The sequence below is a fragment of the Ammospiza caudacuta genome, chromosome 2, assembly GCF_027887145.1.
Source record: "Ammospiza caudacuta isolate bAmmCau1 chromosome 2, bAmmCau1.pri, whole genome shotgun sequence".
NCBI lineage: Eukaryota > Metazoa > Chordata > Aves > Passeriformes > Passerellidae > Ammospiza > Ammospiza caudacuta.
Genome location: NC_080594.1, coordinates 105,985,702 through 106,003,246, shown reverse-complemented (window position 1 = coordinate 106,003,246; position 17,545 = coordinate 105,985,702). Strand labels below are relative to the sequence as shown.

Sequence of the window (17,545 nt, the reverse complement as noted above, 5' to 3'; positions counted from 1 at the left end):
CCTCCGCGCTTGTTTGTGCAAACAAACTCTTCGTGTCTCCAATTGCCCTCAGCCCGGGGAGGGCCGCAGTCCCGGTTCCCGCAGCCCCTCTCCGTGGGGCCGCGCCCGCCCCAGCGGCAGCGCTGAAGGCTCAGCCCCTCACGGGCACGGAACGGCGACGGTCGGGGCCGCCGGGCGCAGGCGCGGGCGGGACCCGGCGGCCGCCATGTCGTGAGCGGAAGCCGAGCCGGGCCGGGGGAGGGCGGCAGCGCGGCCCCGCCCGGCAGCGGGGAGGGCGCGGGGGAGGGACGGGCGCACCGCGGCGGCAGCGGGCAGCAGTCGCCTCAGGAGCCGCCGCCGGAGCCAGCCGGGCTGTCCCGCGCCCTCCGCAGCGCTCGCTGCCTGCCTGGCCGCCCCCGCCGGGTAGCGGGAACGCGGAGCGCGGAGGCTGCGGGAGCCGGGCGGGGAAGATGCCCCTGGCGCAGTTGGCAGACCCTTGGCAGAAGATGGCTGTGGAGAGCACGGCCGAGAGCAGCACCGAGGTACGGGGCGGGCGGGGGGGTGCTGCGGGGAAAGTTGTGAGGAGAGGACGGGACCGGGACTCCCGGTGCTGCCGTCGCTCCGGGGATGGGCAGAATTTCCCCTAGCGAGGTTTCGGGGTGGGCAGCGGGCGGGGGCCGGGCGGCAGCGGCCCGGCGGGGGAGCGCGGCGAGCGCCGGCCCCTGCACGCCGCTTCCTCTCCGGAGCACTGACTCACGGCCGGCATCGGCCGGGACTCCCTCGCCCGCACCGGGCTCGGGGCGTGTTTCCCGGGACCGGGCTGCTCTCGGCGCACTCCCTCCCCTTCCGCCCCGTTCCCGGGAGGGAGTAACCTGCCTCCGCGGTGGCCGCCGGCTGGGCGCTTTTGTTCCAGCGCGGTGTCTGGTTACTGTCACGGCGAGTTTCCTTTCCCGGGGCGGCCCCGTCGCCTCCGCCGGCGGGGCTCGAGGTGGGCAGGAGGGCCAGGCCTGCCCTCGCCTTGCCCGGTGCCCTCGCCTTGCCGCCGCTCCCCGTGTGGGTCCCCGCCCGGTGCCGCTGCCCACTTATCTCGGCAGGATAGGGTTGCCGGCAGTTTCGCAAGAATTTGGGAAACCGCAGAGACGTGAAGGGTGTCGGAGCATGGGTGAAGCTTTGTGCTCGGCGGCGTTGCCGGGAAGAAGCTCGGGGTGCCGCGCAGTCTGGGTTTCCCGCTGTGGTAGCGGGGAGTGCTGTGTTGTGCCTGTCCTTGTTAGGCAGGACGCGTGTCAGCTTTCCTAGGCTGGAATAATGAGAGCGGCTGGAAATTCGAGTTACTTGATACCGAGGCCATAGAAGCTTTCAGCTATTTTAATGTTTTTTCCTACTACTCTTGGTTTGGATCTATGTAAACACTGCACCTACACTGTCAGTTATGCTTGCTCCCTGAGTCCCTAGTAGCCCACAGTGCGTGTGCTACTTTGTGACCAGATTCCATCTGAAAAGAAAAAGCTGCTTTTGACAGTGCAGCTTCGACCTGAATCGGCTCCAGCTGATGCTCAGCCAGGCTGCTTCAAGTGATGCTGATGTGGAACGGTGTGGACCCAGGCCAGCTCACAACAATTAGTCGCAAGGTTAGGACTCTCCTTAGTGAGACGAGCATAGAGGGACCAATGCAGAGTTTCTGCAGTATCAGGATTTGTCCTTTTGATATTTGTCTTGTCATCCTTCTGCTGAAAGTCACTGTATCTCAAGGAGTCAGAGGAACCTACAGTTCAGATCTGACAGGCACATACATTTTTTTATTCTTGCCAGCTACTGTAGTTACTTTTAAATTCGTGCTAGTTATTCACTGACTTCTGGAGTAGTGATCTTACATGATTTTAAACTGGGAGTTACTACAATAGTAGTGTGATGCTTGAAGGTGGGGCAGAGGGTGGTAGGGGAAAACAGATTAATCATTTAGAGAAAAGTAACTGTTACTTTAGTCTTTGATGCTCACTGCATGCGGTCTAACTTCAATAATAGTGTATTTTCTAGATATGTAGAAAAATAGATTGTTAACTGCAATGTGTGTACTTCCATGATTTTACTTTGTTTTAGCATATTTAAGACATCATTTGTTTTTAAGTTGCTGTCCTAAACCTTTTGAAACAAGTGTATTTTATCACTTCCTTAAAAGTAATTAAACTTTTTTATTGACATGAGTGTACCATGTATAGTAGTTTATCACCAAAAAATGCATAGGACCAATAATAAAACATGAAACAGCATGAATTGACAGGTTTGCACTCCAAGGCCCTAGCCTAGAATAAACAGTTTTTGAAAAGACCAGGCTGCACCTGCAAAAGCTCCTCAGATGACATTCAAAAGGAAAAAGTTACTTAGAAAGGTTGCTTATGTGAAATGACTATTAAAGAAAAGATATTTTAGTAAAAACAGATAAGTTTAATTCAAATACATAGACAAGTGACCTAAATACATAACTTGGATTTTTGATTTGCATGAGTTGTGTTTATCTGTAACATAGCAATATCCTAATTACAGACCCTATTCTGCAAGAGTATCCTTGGGCAAAAATGTTCTTACATTTGCCTGAAACTCATTGTGATTTCAGTCATAGTTTGATACTAATAATGTCTTAGCTGTGCTCAGTAAAGCATTTCTGCTAACCTCTCAGATTTGCTGACACAGTTCTTGTAATGCTGTATTAGCTGCATATGGAATTACAAATCTGTGAGCTCTAAAACTCAGCTCAGACACTTTCCTTTTCTTAACGACTCATAGAATATTTAATTGACTTGATTTTTCATTTGTTTCCCAGTGCAATCCTGTAGTTACAGTGGTACCACCAAGGAGGTGATATTCTGTGATAGGTGAGCAAATTTAGGAGGAGGACTAGAATACCTTTAAATAGCTTTAGATTAGAAGTGTCCTTAACCACAAAGAGCTGCTCTAACTTAAGTGTGCAGAACGTAGAATATAGTCTTTCTTTCTTAAAAAATAAAGCAGACAATATTTTTTTTTTAAGATAAAATGTGGCTTTATGATTTTCAGGACTTCTATTTCTACAGGTGCACATAGGTCAGTGATCCACATTGCATCTCTGACAGCTTTTTTAATATGTAAAGCTATTACACTATTTTAAAAATATTTTGTCTGTATGTGTAGTTTCAGTTTCATGTTGTAAATCACAGCACCTTTAAAGCTTGTGGAATGATGCTGTCTCTTACTGACTCAGGGTCTACTCAGGATTCATAACAAGCACAGGTTTGTTTTTCTTGGTGAGAATATGCCCATTATTGCAAGTCATCTGCTTTTGAGGAAATTAAGTATTGATGACTTGAGTTTGCATTTGAATGCCTGAATAACTAGCCTGATCCTTTGGTCTGCACTCCCAGCCATGCATATTAATATCAACTGGAGGAGAATGAATACAGTTATGGCAGCCAAATTTTGGACACCAGTATGTTGAAAGAACTGGCCATCATAAGGAGATGCCATTTACTAGGTGTTCTGGGAAGTATTTGTGACAGTCGTCATTAAGTGCTTTAATTTAGATGCTCCAGACTGGCTGTGGAGAAAGGTCTTTTTTTTTTTTCCACTGCTCTTGACAGAGTTTATGGTCACTTGTTCAGGTGTTTAAATAGATGATATGAATTTTCCATCCCAAATTTCTTTGTTTTATATTCTGTATCCAGAATTATTTGAACTTTCCATGAGACAAGGGATGCTAGCATTTAACAACCATGCTGTTATTTTAAAGAAACTTGTATAATGCAAATTTTGCTTTGTAATTTCATTTTGATTGTCAGTGTGGCATTCTCTATGTCAATATGTATTTCTGGCCTGGAAGCTGAAATTTGTCAGATGTCTTGCCACATGTAGCCCTGAGCCTGTGGTTGTCTCTTCACATTCTGTACCGTGTAATCAGTGTTGTACTTGTGTTCCACAGCAGCAAAGGCTATATTTACAGTCATTTCTGGTATAGCCAACACAGGTAAATAGTTAAAGCCAAAGTGGAATCACCTAAATGGACTGGTCTGTGGGGTTTTGAAGACTATCCATTGTCGCTCCGTTATAGACAAAATCATGTGCAGCGCTCGGCTCTCGCTTCTCATGCAGAAGTGCTGTCAGCATAGTGCATTCTGAAGTCTGAATTTTTCACTGATTTGTGGGGTGATGTTTTCTTGTACTGAGTTAAAATGGGAATTGGAAATTTAATTTTCATTTAAATAAGTAGTATACACTATATTCCACAAACTGTTGTGATAGACAGATAACAGATCTTATATGTATGTAAATACTGTCTTGAGAAACACATAATCTGCATGAAAAGTGTTGGAGGGGTGTTCAGATTTTTCATATCCTTATTGGTACCATTTTACCTGCTTTGTTTTTCAGTTAACACAATCCTAGTCTGTAACATAATAATCATGTCCTGTGGTCAGCTGAGTGGGACAGGAATAGGCAGAAGCTTTACTTTGTTGAATTCAGTACCTCCATGCACTACTGTGTGCTCTCTGCAGCTCTTGATTTCCTTGTAAAGGTGTAGAGTTTAACTTCTTTGAATGGTTCTGTTGCTTTTCTTAGGACATGGGCAGTTCTTATCTTGTTATTTTGTTTGTTGTAGTGTAGGCAATATTTCTTGACCCAGCTGTAACATAAAGTAGATGTGAGCAGATTGACACATTTAAAGGTGTGTCTGTTGTCTTTGAATTGGTTGTGGTCTGTCACACTGACTGTAGTTGTTTGTCATTTGAAATGCTAAACTTAAAGTCACATTGAAACATAGACGGAGGTGGGCGTTTAATTATTTCTGCACATCAAAAATACTAGCTTTGGGTGTTGACTGATCTTGGCAGGTGGCAGATCTACCAGCTTTCAGAGCCTACTCAAGATACTGGTTTGGAATTGTGTTTTTTTTTCTGTGGGGAGATGTTTTGTTTTGAATTTGAGGCTTTTTTTGTTTGGGTTCTTTTTTCCACCAGATATATAATTCATAGCCGTATTCCAATAGTGAAACTTTTAAGCACTTTTTTAGGCCAGAGTAGATTCATATAATTGGTTTTTTTCAATCTTGGTGATGTTCAAGAGGGGAACAATTTAATCAGTAAAACTGGGAAAAGTTAGAATCCCTTCAAGGAGCATTTGAGTTTGGGCGAAGTGGTTGATACCACCGTTGCTGTGCTATATGCTTGCATACATGATACTGTGCTACTTATTCTGCTTATTCTCCCCTTATTCCCTGAAATAAGATTAAATGCCTCACCCCCCTGGAAGTAGAGGGGAGAAAAAAATCCTGTGTAGCAGATGGGAAAATGAGGCTCAACAGCTTAGTGACCCCATCTAGCATCATTCACTGAGTCTCTTCTAGAATTACATGAACTCTGATTTTTTGGGACCTACTCCAGTGCCTTGACCACAAAGTTACTGCTGGTTTATTCCTATCAGTGAGAGTTACCATATGTTTGCTTTGATGCAAGAAACCTCTGTGGTGTGCTTAATGCTCCACTTAAGTATTTTTGGAGGAAATAATTTTTTTATTAATTTATTTATTTATTAAGTGAAGCCATTCAATTTGGTGTGAGTATGTGTCTTTAAAATACTTTATTATGGTCTGGGTATGTTTCCTGACAGTTTCTAAGTTTAAATTAAAATAAATGTTAAAAGAATATTTAAATAACTTAATCCAAGTGTTAATTTATTGAAACATGCTTAGCTATATGTAGGTGATGTGAAGAAATGGTATTTTGTGATTTTAAATGTCCAATGATACATAGCTTTGAAAAATAAAACTCTCTTTGTCGTGCATATTCAAAAGGTAGTGGTTTTAGGATGTAAATATTATCTTAATTATTTCTTGCATAACATGTTTATCAAAATTAGTTACTGTTAGAACTTAGACTTACTTGTGAAAAAATTATTTTAACTTCATGGGGATTCTTTCTCCTTCTGTCTTCCTGTAGCTGACTTTTGTTACATAGTCAGAACTATACTTCAGAAATCCTGAATTTTAGGAAATAGTGAAGTTGTTCCACAACTTATTCTCTATTCTTAGCAAAATGTGTCAAAATAGTAAATTATAAAGTAAGTGTAAAAAAAGTGTAGATTTCACCCTTTGAATTTATTATGAATTCTGATAAACTGGCTGACTTCCGAAAGCCAGTGTGTGCAGCACAGGGGAGTGCAGGGCAGGGCCTTGCCGTGCCTGCTGCCTGTCCCTGCTCACAGGGAAGGGCCTGGCTCATCCTCCCTGAGTGCATCCAGTCCTTGGCAGAGCCCAGGAGGGCACAGGGCATTTCTGGGGGCCTGGCACTGCAGGAGGCAGGGAAGGAGAGCTGCACCTGCCTCCTCATGCAGATGCAGGCTTGGTATATGATTTGGACACTCTCAGGTGCCAGAGTCACTCTTAAGATGTGTTCAAGCAGAAGGAATTTCTTCTATTGTCAACTGTGCAGCAGTAGTTGGATAGATTAAGGTGGGTGATTTCTAATAATGTGTATGTTTCTTCTTCCTCTTTGGAGCACATGAACAGGGATGGGGTGCTGTGGGGTTTTGGCTTTGTTTTTTACTAAGGCTGCTGAATTGATGTGTTAAGTGTAATAATTTACTACCCATCCACTTGTTTAGGTAGAGAACTGAGCCTTTCTCTTCCCTGTCTTTTTCTCATTTTCTTGGGTTTTTGGTTGATTGGTTGGGGTTTTTTTGTGAACGCATGACCACACATGATTTGGAGCTGGTTTTAGCTACACAGACTGCTTGTCCAAGACAAAGATTTTATAACAGTATATGTACAGCATCTTGAGTAATGTTGTCGCACATGTTTGACTTCAAGTTAATTCAGAGACTAACTCTTGCTGAGAGCTGCAAACTTTTTTACTATTCTTTTCTAATGTTCCTTGGCACAGTGCTGGAGAAATGCCAGGGAAGGAAAGCATTGCAGTGCAGGAAAGGGGGGACTGCTTTACTGTATTGTTCAGCTATACTCTTGAGTCATACTAGATGGGAAGAAGGTGGCAAAGCAGATAGGGTTTACAAAATCACATAAAGTTGCCCAAGTATCCTAACTTAAAGAAGTTTGGCTTTGTACCTAAATGATTTGCAAGTTAATGGCTTTTATCTCAGTTTGTCTGTGGAGAGGCAAGTTTCAACATCCTGTTGTTTCTCTTAATACTTAGCAAATGAAGAAGCCAGTCACCTTAGACAATAAAATGGAAAATAAATTCTGTGGAATTCATGGAACATAAGTTAACAAAGTTTTATATTTAAAAATGCTTATGGGATATTTTTTTAATAAGGAGTTTTTGATACTTGCATGTATTATTTCTAACAGCACATACAAAATGTTTTGGATAAGTGCTATAAGAGAACAGCTAGAGAAGTCTAAGATGGTGGCTCACTTCTGCTATTTACATCTAGTAAATTTTAATCAGGTCAGGATTTAGGTAAGTGCTTTGGATCTGTGTGGCTTCACAGCTCAGAAGTTAGGGCATAAGTCATTAATTCAGATCCTATTAAAGCCTTATATTTTATTTAGGCACTGGAATAGATTGTGAAAACTCCTGAAGATTTAAGGGCTTAGACATAAATGTCTTGTGAGCAGCATTGTAGGAATAGCTGATCATGCTTTGGTACATGGAGATAGATCAGCTGACCTCTTAAGGTCCTTTTAGTTTATTTTCAACTATTTTTTGCAGACCAGCAAATTTTTTCTCGAGGTAGCTCATTGCTACTTAGAATAGCAGTTTTGAGTGTGCAGAGTTTGAAAGGTTTTTACTAAATGTGGTTCCACACAGTGCCTTGTGGCACAGGTTTGTTATGAGTGTTTCAGTGGGAATGCTGCATTTTGTGCTGCTTTGAAACAAGCCAGAAGCATTGTCACAGCTTTCCTCTATCCAAGGAACTCAGTTCTTGGGCTTTGTCAGTTGAGAGTCCCTTGAAAACACAGAGGGAAAGAGCTCAGATCTATATATACCCAGTGTTTTCATGACTAAATAATACTGAAAGTTGTCATGTGTTTAAATAACTCCAGTTGTTGGGTAGATCTGGAAGTTTTCATAGTTGAAAACTAGGAGTTACCTGAGAGAGCCTTCATCACCTATGTTACTCATTGGCATGTTAAAACTTCCAAATAACAATTTGTAAGGGTCTGATTCAGACATCTTATCTCTTTTGCTTATTTGTGTCCTCAAAGCATCATTCTGCACTGATACACAGTTTAATTCTTGATTTAACTCTTGTTAAGTCTTGATTAATTGCTAAGTCTAGGAATATAACATTTTTTGTTTTTACTGAGTTTTGTGGTTCTGCTACAAGGCACCAATTACATGGAAAAGCCAGTAGTTGCCAAGTCTACTGAAATCTGTTAATAGTATAAGGACTGCTTACTAATTTATATACTCAAGTCCAGTATTAATAATTAGGAAATGTTGAGTTTAATGGCAGAAGAATTATTCCAAAAGATGCAATTGGTATCAGTTTCATAAAGAGTTTTTAAGTAGCTGACAAACATAATTGAAGAAAAAAGTTAAAATATTTAGCAGAAAGAATACTTAAATATCCCAAAATAGTCCAACAATAGTCTAAATGCAAAGGAGAGATATTGTAGAGGTGGTAGGAGGTGTCGAATATCAAAGAAGGTCTGGGGACAAACTTAATGCCCTTCAGAAAAAAAATCCTTTTTGACTGTAGAAAAGAACAAAGATTAACAGAATGTTAGAATGGAAATGCTAAACTAAATCTAAAAACTCAAGTGTATACTGTCTATCATATTATTGATGAAACTAAGGGGAAAATGCAAAAAATGAATACAATAGGAAACGTGGTGATTTGCTCACTTAAAATTTCAATTGGTATGGTTTGGATACATGTGAAAAACACTGCACTGTGAATGATGGTTACCTGACATTATTATTAAAATAAGATATCCTGCCCCAGATTGCTAAGTCCTAATTGTATTTATGGATGCTAGGTGCTGTGTTGTACATAAAAAATTGCCTATTTGGATCCAGCACTAATCAGAAAGGTAGATGTGAAAAGCATTAGGTTTATTGTGCAGGTGAGTTTTACCAGACTTCTGAGACAAATTGGATCTCTTGCAGTAAATGCTGGAACTAATTGAAAACAAAAAAAAAAGTGGCATTACAACTTGCAGGTCCATATGTAACTGTAGCATGTAAAGTGCAGGATATTCAGTGCTTCAAAGGAAGTGGTTAATTGATTGTAGGGAGATTGGGCTGCATTTCTTGGTGTACTTCTTTGTTACAAAGGGTTTGGTATGACTGTGTGTTCTTGATGCCAGTACCTTAGCATGTGACATTGCTTGTGACCACATTGTCCCTGCAGTGTGCTTTTTATGGGTGTGCATTGCTGGTCCAGATATGAAATAATTTGAATTTTAAAAAAGCTTGCTTTAAGCTGTCTTTCTGCCAGGAAATTCCTAAGAGTTCTTACATTCTGAGAGCTCAGTGGGTTGAAACCTGTAATTTTTGATTGCTAGAAATATTGATGATTGATTGACTTTTGTGTCACATGTTCTGTCAGATCATTTGGGGGACATTCATGTACTAGCTGCCTGATAAAGATTCCCTGGTGTCTGCCTGCTTTATACCTAGTAGAGAACCTGTAAGAACTCTTTGTGTTCTTGACCATTTGATTTCAGGAAAACTGCTGGAGCCCAGCTGTGTTTAGGTATTGATTTCTACTAATTTAGTGAGATATGGCAACAGGTTTAAAAGCTTTGAGGAAACAAATTTTGTAACTTAATTAACATGACTTTTTCCACTGGAAAACAGAATAGGAAGTTGAATCAGAGTGGATTGGAAGACCGTTTTGTAGGTTGCCTATGTAAGGGATGTAGACCCTCCTTTCCCTGGCAGAAATTGCTTGGTCATGTGTTCAGGTGGAAGTAGAAATTTTCTGTGGACCTTTTCTGTTATTTTTCTTGTACTTCTCTTGTGTTGCCATCTGAAATATGTTTTACTCTTGAAACCAGAGTACTGGAAATAGCCAGATCTTGGATCAATTCTGCTAACTTAGTTGTCCTGCTATGAGAGGAGAGCACCTGAAGAATAATCAGGGTCTAGAGTCTCTGTCCTTTGAATTAAACTAATCTGAGAATGTGAAAGATATATTATTCAGCCTTCTCTTAGTCTGTGTTCTTCAGACTATTGGATCTGCTCCCAGCCTGTTATGTCACTGAGGCAGGCCCTTGGTGCTGGTTAAATACTAGAGGGAGTCTACACCCAGCAAAACAAAACATGTTTCATTTTCTCACCTCTTAAGTGTGCTGCTGACCTCCTCACTCCACACTGGTTTCAATAGTGCCATTTCCAACAGGAACCTTTGGGCTTTCCATTTGAACTCCTAAGAAAGGCTGTGCACTTTGTAGCCTTTTTGAATACACAGCTGTTTTCCATTCAATGGTGTATACCAGCAAACCATAAATCATATATACATATTCTTCTTTACCTTACATGGTTCAGACTGTTCTGAGAAAAACTGGTTCTACCATCCAGTGATTCCCTTGGCATAATCATTGCTTGGGTAGACCTGTTTGAAAAGATCTTGCTAAGCCAGTGCTCTGGCTCAGACAGGACTGCATGGTGCTCATGCTGATTCCTTGAGTTTGTTCCTAGTTCCACTGAGTGTGTTTTGCTTGAGTTCAGCTGAAAAGTAACTGTGAGGAGTGCAGGATCAAACAGGAAGACCAGATTGTGCAAAACAGTTTATTTGTTTTGCAGAAGTTTGCTGTGGTTTTTCTGGTTGACTGCTGAGAAAGTCAGTGAGGTTGAAGATTAGAGCCTTTTTAAAAACAGAGGTTGATCTTGCCTTTTTGTCTTTGAAGGGAAGCTTGTCTGAAGTTTCTGAGGGTGCATTTCACTTCCAACTGATTTCAGTTGTCTTAAAGTAGTAAATGTGAGAACTTACTGTGTTGTGAATTCTTTTTTAACCTGCAGTTAATGTACATTTCTATTTAGCAGAATGACTATTGTAGCAGGAATCACTATTTCTGAAAATCTGCATGTGGAGTGGAGTCAGTGTAGAGCACATGGTTTTGATATACAAATTGCCCTATTTTAGGCCTCAGTGTTTAGCCATTGTTGCTGTTAGGACATTACAGACTCCTCCTTTTCAGCTAAAGTCAATTATTTTATTTGTTCCACTGATTTTTTTTTAATTTTTTTTTTTTCTGATTGCAAGGTTGAAAGAAGCTATGTTGTGGCGTGAACAGAATGTAGAGGTATATAGCTAAAATACTGATGTTAATTTATGTCATAAATTTGAGAAAAGGGGAAGTATGTGACTTGTGGCCTTGATGGTAATGATATATGTGTACTCAATATACAGCTTGTCCCTGTAAACAAGCTTTATTAAAAACACTCATTTCTGTTACTTAGTTAAGCTGGTATTTTTCTGGTCTTCTGTTTGATAATATTAACTTTTAATGTATCTTAAAGAAGGATAGTACAATACAATATTCACTGCCTGTACACTATAAGTAAAAGATGTTACAGTGTGGGGAATGTGGGCTTTTTGGAGAATCATCAAATTACCCTTTGCTGTACAGATAAAAGCTTGTATTAACTGCCCTTAACTGAGACAGCTTTTAAAGATTATATTCACTGCTGTAGTTATGTATAGCACATGCCACTGATTTCTTACTAGAAAGAAATCTTTCCATCATGGAAAGATGATTTCCAGAGTCATGTCAGAAATCTCTAGTGTCTTCCTGAAGCCAGGAAAGATGAGTAAATAGCTCTGCTACCATGTGCCAGATGTCTGCACTAGGAAGACAATCAGAAAACCCTGCCTTCTTCCCCTCCCCACCACCTAAACAAAACAACCAAAAACAACAACCAAAAAAAAAAGAAAAAACAAACCCATAAAAACCCAAAACCCCCAAAAAAACCAAAAACACCAAAAAAGCCCCTAAAAAAACCCTGAAGAAACACCCCTTCAAAAATCCCAACCCACCTGTGTCATATTTGAGAAATCCATGATTCCTATAATTTAACTTTTTCTAGCTGCATCTTCCAGGTTAAAAAAAAAAAGAAAAAAGAAATTTAAAAAATGATCAGTTGCTAGAGAGCTGGTAATCGTCTGATTGAACATTCAGTGTGCTTGCAATATTTGAAAATTAAAATTTGTAAGAGGTAATTTGCAGTATTTGAAAATTAAAACATTTAAGTGGTTAATCTGTCACATATGAAAGACTCTCCTCTAGCCATATGCAAGCTAGAAGATTCTATCAATCAGAAGTTACAGAAGATGTTAGGAAAGTTCTGAAGAATTGTGCTGAAAAACTGAGTAATGGGAAGGAAGGTGTGAAATGAAACTAAAATCTGAATTTCTGAACAGCTTTTATTAACTTTCTGACATCTAAAAGGTAACTATCTATACATGTATGTAACTTTTAAGTAAGTTAGGATTTGAAAAAATTGATTAATTAGACTTTGGATTCTCTAGGGAAACAATGCACAAATGAGCTCAAATTCTGTCTCCAATGGTATTGGAAAATGGTAACCATTTTTAATAGTTTTTCATTTGTTTCTAAAATGATTCTGAATCACTGTTAAAATTTAGGAGCAAACTAAGAATTAATGCCTGAGGTGATGCCCTGTACCCTAACTTAGGAAATACATACTTTTACTTACAACTTCCTATTGGCCATGCTTGTTGTGCAAGCAAAGTCATTCAAATTCTTTCAGGGAAGAATATCTCTTAGAAATTCTCCAAGTATAGTATCACTGTCAAGCAAAAGAAAGCTTTTGTTGACCAACAAGTTAAAGTGTTTTTTTGGGGGGGGGTTGTTTTTTTTTTTAATTTTTATGGCTAAATTTCAAAGACTTTTTCTGTATTGCTTGTTAGAATAGCCCTTGGGAAGGTACAGAAAGTGGAAAATGCTGTAAAATTAGAATTGCATTCAAATTTTTTTTAAGTCTATACTGTAGTTAAATGTTTTTCTTTAAGGTGGAATAAGGACTGACTTGCTGTGTAAGGTCATGCTCTTAGAAGGAGCCCCTTTATCTGTTTATTTTGTGTGGCTTTTTGCCATTCAGTCTTCATCAGGTTTAACTGTTTTGCAGAAATTGGAGTAATGGAAAATAATGTCTACCTGTGTAGTAGTGAGGCTTCAGATGCCAGGTGGTTTTATGTATTTCTTACTGTGACTTCATCCAGGTTGACAATACACAAGGATCAAAGCAAGAGTGGCATTACATGCCAGCAACAGGGAATTTTCCCTTTTTACTGTTTACTTTCAATTACTTTTCATTTTTTCAATTTCAATGTTTACTTTCAATTACCTGCTTTTGTAGAATATGGAGAAGAGAGTACAGTAACATGCTGTGAAAGCCTATTTCAAATATATTTATTTCTGTACTTGGATTCAGTATTTATTTTCACTTTGTGTCTTTTTTACAGAATGGACAGCAAATTGTGGATGAACCTATGGGAGAAGATGATATCAACCAACAGACTGTAAGTGAAAGATGGCTGTAATAAAAACTGTACAATTTTGGAGCATGCTGACATCTCTTAATTCATCATGGCAGTTTGCCACTAGTGTTTTGTTGTTTGAGATTACTGGACATGGGGTGCGCTCTCAGATCTTAATGTTTTTGAGAGAGGTTTTTTTCTCACTGACTCAGGTCTAGTTTGGTATCCTACTGTTCTCAAAATTCATTCCTCAGCTTTTAATAGTGTTTCAGGGAAGGTCGAGTGTGAGGAACAGCTGTGAAAGTCTAGTTTCCATTGTGCTTGTTATTTAAAGGCATTCATCAAAGGAGTTCTTAACCTGGGCTTCTCAGAAATCGAGATTGTTACTGAAGAGGGGATCAATGAACCTTCCTGGCTATGATCATTTTTAAGGTTCCTTGCCTTCATGTCAGACTTGCAGTTTACAAAATTTCATAATGTGAAGGTACCAAGTTCAGTTTTCTTGTTGCAATGCCTGTGAATTTTGTCAAACGTGAAGTTTAACTGTGCTTTCATGTTAGAGAGTACTAGCTGAATCTTAGGTCTGGTGATAAATGGCTTTGCCAGTAAAAACAATTTTTGAAACTCCATACTTGGTTGGACTTCAGGGTTTATATGCTGCTATTGCATATTGGGCAGACTTCAGGCTGTGAGTAATGGTCCAAGCTGTTTCCCATTCCACCTGTGCTGCTTGACAGGCAGGAGGTAGAGGAGTGGTATCAGCCTGAGAAGAAGAGGAGGGTGGAGAAAAAGGTGGTTTTAGCTTCATCTTTGTTTCTCACTATCCTGGCAACAGGTGAAATCAATTTTCCCTAAATAGATATTCTTTGGCCCATGGTGGTAACTGGTGTGTGCTGTCCCTGTACTCAAGGCAGGGCATGAGCTTTTCTCCTACATGTCCTGCTGAGGAGGGGGATTGAGAAAGTGGCTGGGTGGGTGTCTGGCAGTCAGCTAATGTTTATCCCTCAAAATTATCAAACTTCTCTTTTAATATTTGATAACTACAGAATGCTTGCAAATGTTTCCCTGTATTTCCTTTGGAAATTTCCAAACTGCTGCTTTTTTTGTGAGCAATTGATTTTAATACAGTATAACCATCAAGAAGTTGAAACATTAATCTGATATTCTTTCTGTCATGCTTGAGTTGCTTGGTTAAGATTGTTTCAGCTTTTTAATGTCTCATACCAGTATTTTAGGAGTATATTTTGCATTTATTTCTAGACTGTGGTGAATAAAAGGTTGCCAGTTGTGATGTAAATTACTCTAGGGGTTTTTAAACAACATGTTACTTCAGCTGAGTCAGTTATAGCTGGAAGTTAACCAGTGCTGTCAGTCAGGTGTTAAAATACTACTTGAGCTGGGATGTGAGAATTTGTCAGTCCTTCATAATCTGTTTTGATACAAGATGCAGACAATTCTAAATTACCATTGAAACTCATTTATGTTGTGCTGTTTAACTTAAATGCACTTAAATGGACTTGGGGCACTTACATAGTTGCTAACAATTTATGAAATTTCTCAGCTGTAACTGAGGACAGTAGAATGCCTCGGGTGTACTGGCAAATCAGATCAGAATGTAGGTGTGTAAAGTATGAAAGTTGAGGACAGAAGTTGCCATACTTCTATGGAGATAGAAGGTGAAAGCTTGAAATCTGTATCCTTTTGCTGTTGTAAGTGATTGGATAGAATGTTGATAATGCAAATAAGATAGGAAGTTTACAATAAATATTAAAACTTAACACAGTTCTGTGTACGTAGGAACTTTCTCTGGTATTCTGTGTATCAAAAGATAAATTGTTTCATTAGATCCATGTTCTTTTGGTCAAAAGTAAAGTTAATTAACAGGAAAGCCTGAGTTACATGGCTGTGATTCAAATTTGGTGATTGTTTTAGGAAAATCAGGAGCTATAAAGATAGCCATTTCTAAGGAATCCAAGATGCTCTGTGGTTCAAAGTCTTGCTTCTTTTAAAAGTCAACTCATTCAGTACTCTGGTTTTATTGCAACAAAAGTGTGCTGATTATAGCTGACTTTATAGCTTGTTGCCAACAATTTTTTATCTGTATCTCATAAATGACCTGGGACCAGCAGGAAATGAATGTAAGAGCAGCTGGCTGAAGCTTAACCCGATCTGAAAACTTAAGTGAACATTACTGAAAGGGGAAGCTATTTAAAGCTTTTTATTTGCTACCTTTCTCACTCTCGTGCTGTCTGCCATTGCTTTTTGTACCTCTGTGTCCATAGAGATTAACTGAGCAAATTAATTGTTTGGAGCTGTTGTAATCATGCTGCATGCTTTATTGCTAGTTAAAGCTAACCAGAAACTGCAGCTTCGTTTAACAGGTGGCTTCCCATTTTATGTGTATGTGAAGAGTGTATCATGTCTGTGCTGTGTTCTTCATGTTCTGTTTTCTGGGTTCTGTGTAACTGAATGAACACGTAGTACAACTGATGCATTACCACTGCATTCCACTAGCTTAAGCCTACTTATTAAGCATATGAAAAATATTAGGTTCCAAGATTTTGTAAAAATTTTTATTTTCACTAGAAGTGAGATTTTCATTTGTAAGTTGCAGGAAGATTTCTTTTTGGTAACCTGCAAGGATTAAAGGGTTTTTTTTCCCAGTACAGGCAGAAGTGGAAGCTGTTCAATCTCAAACCTGGGATGAGCCTCTCGTCAATGCAGGTGGTGGGGTTGTATTACTACCCTTAACTTCTTGCTTTGGCCCTGCTTTTAAACAAGCAGAATTAAGGCACACATAGAATTAAAACTAAACCAAAACAAATCATATTGAAATATGCAGATCAAGGGGATAAAATAAATCTCAGTAGCTGTCATCCTCTTACTAAAAATATGCAACTAAAGTAACAATGACTAGTCAGTGGGTAGTCAAAGGTAGAGTAATAAATGCTTGCAAAGAGAAGTCAGTAGTTTAAAAAGTCTTTTTCACTTATGTTTTCCTGCTAGAATTTAAGTAACACATCTGTTTGTAGTCAGGAGAGATGAAAATTAAGATCATTGTCTTCCTACTTGGTGTTTTTTATTGAAAGAGTTTATAAGAAAAGCATGATTTTAAAAAAGGCTTCAGTATACATTGGAAAAATAATTTGAAGCATGTGGACAATACAATCTCTTTGTTGAAGTATTGCATTTGATTGGCTGGTGCTGAGATTCTGTATTTTACATGTATGAATACCATACAATTTACAATTTAAATCTGTAAAGCACTGGGGTGGGGACGTCAAGATAAGGAGAGGGAGCTCATTCACCAGTTACAGCCATGGGCAAAACAGCCCCCGTCACTCAAGCAGTAATTCTAAATCCAGGGTAATCTGGGGTAATCTCATTTGTTGTGTCTTCATCTGTGAAAATAATGTCGGATGAGAACATTATTCAGGAAAATTCAGGAAAAAAGCATAACTAAACTGAACGATTTTTAGGTTTTAAAACATTTCAGAGAGGCTTTAGCTGATTTTCAGTTTAGTCTCAATTTTTAGTATTCTGTACTGGTGAGAGCTCAGTGTTTCAGAAACTTTTGGTTGTCTTTTGGCAAGTTGAAGCACTGTTTCAGGACTGCTCTAAACATCTGTTGGATATTCCTGCTCAGGTGATCAGTAACAGTTTCCATGTTTAAGAACAGTCATATCTGTTAGCATGACAATAAAGGCATTTCTGATTTTGTTGTTTTACTTTTTCTGATACAATCTTCACATTCCAATTTTCTGTGTGTGCATGTTTGTCAGTTTTTTGGTTAAAATTCTTGGCTCTGTGGTAGAGGCTTTAAGACATAGCTATAATTTCTTAAACATTAGGGAAATGTTTGGATTCACAGGTGTTCAAATCCATAATCCAAGTTTTGGATTTCTCATTATTTACAGACTGATACTTAATTTTAGCTGAAATAGCTACTTGTGTAGCTACTTGTAGCTTGGATTGCAAATATTAAACTTGTACTTGAAAGTATTCTGTGATTCCTACATTACTTTTAGTGTATTCTACTAAATATACTTAGATATATGTACTCATGTGCATAGTTTTATTTTACAATCAAATAACTTGATTCTGGAACAAATAAGGGTTTTTTTAGGCA

General features: G+C 39.3%; 1 protein-coding gene across 2 annotated transcripts in view; it reads left to right on the top strand.

Annotated features, from left to right (window-relative positions):
• Positions 1–288: 288 nt before the first annotated feature.
• The window catches only part of RPS6KA3 (ribosomal protein S6 kinase A3), a 73,805-nt gene continuing 56,548 nt past the window's right edge, over positions 289–17,545 (top strand). For both annotated transcript variants that reach the window (XM_058800562.1, XM_058800561.1), the window contains exons 1-2: positions 289–521; positions 13,402–13,458. In XM_058800562.1, the coding sequence (XP_058656545.1) occupies positions 450–521; positions 13,402–13,458 (129 nt within the window). In that variant the 5' untranslated portion in view covers positions 289–449. The remainder of the gene's footprint in view (positions 522–13,401; positions 13,459–17,545) is intronic.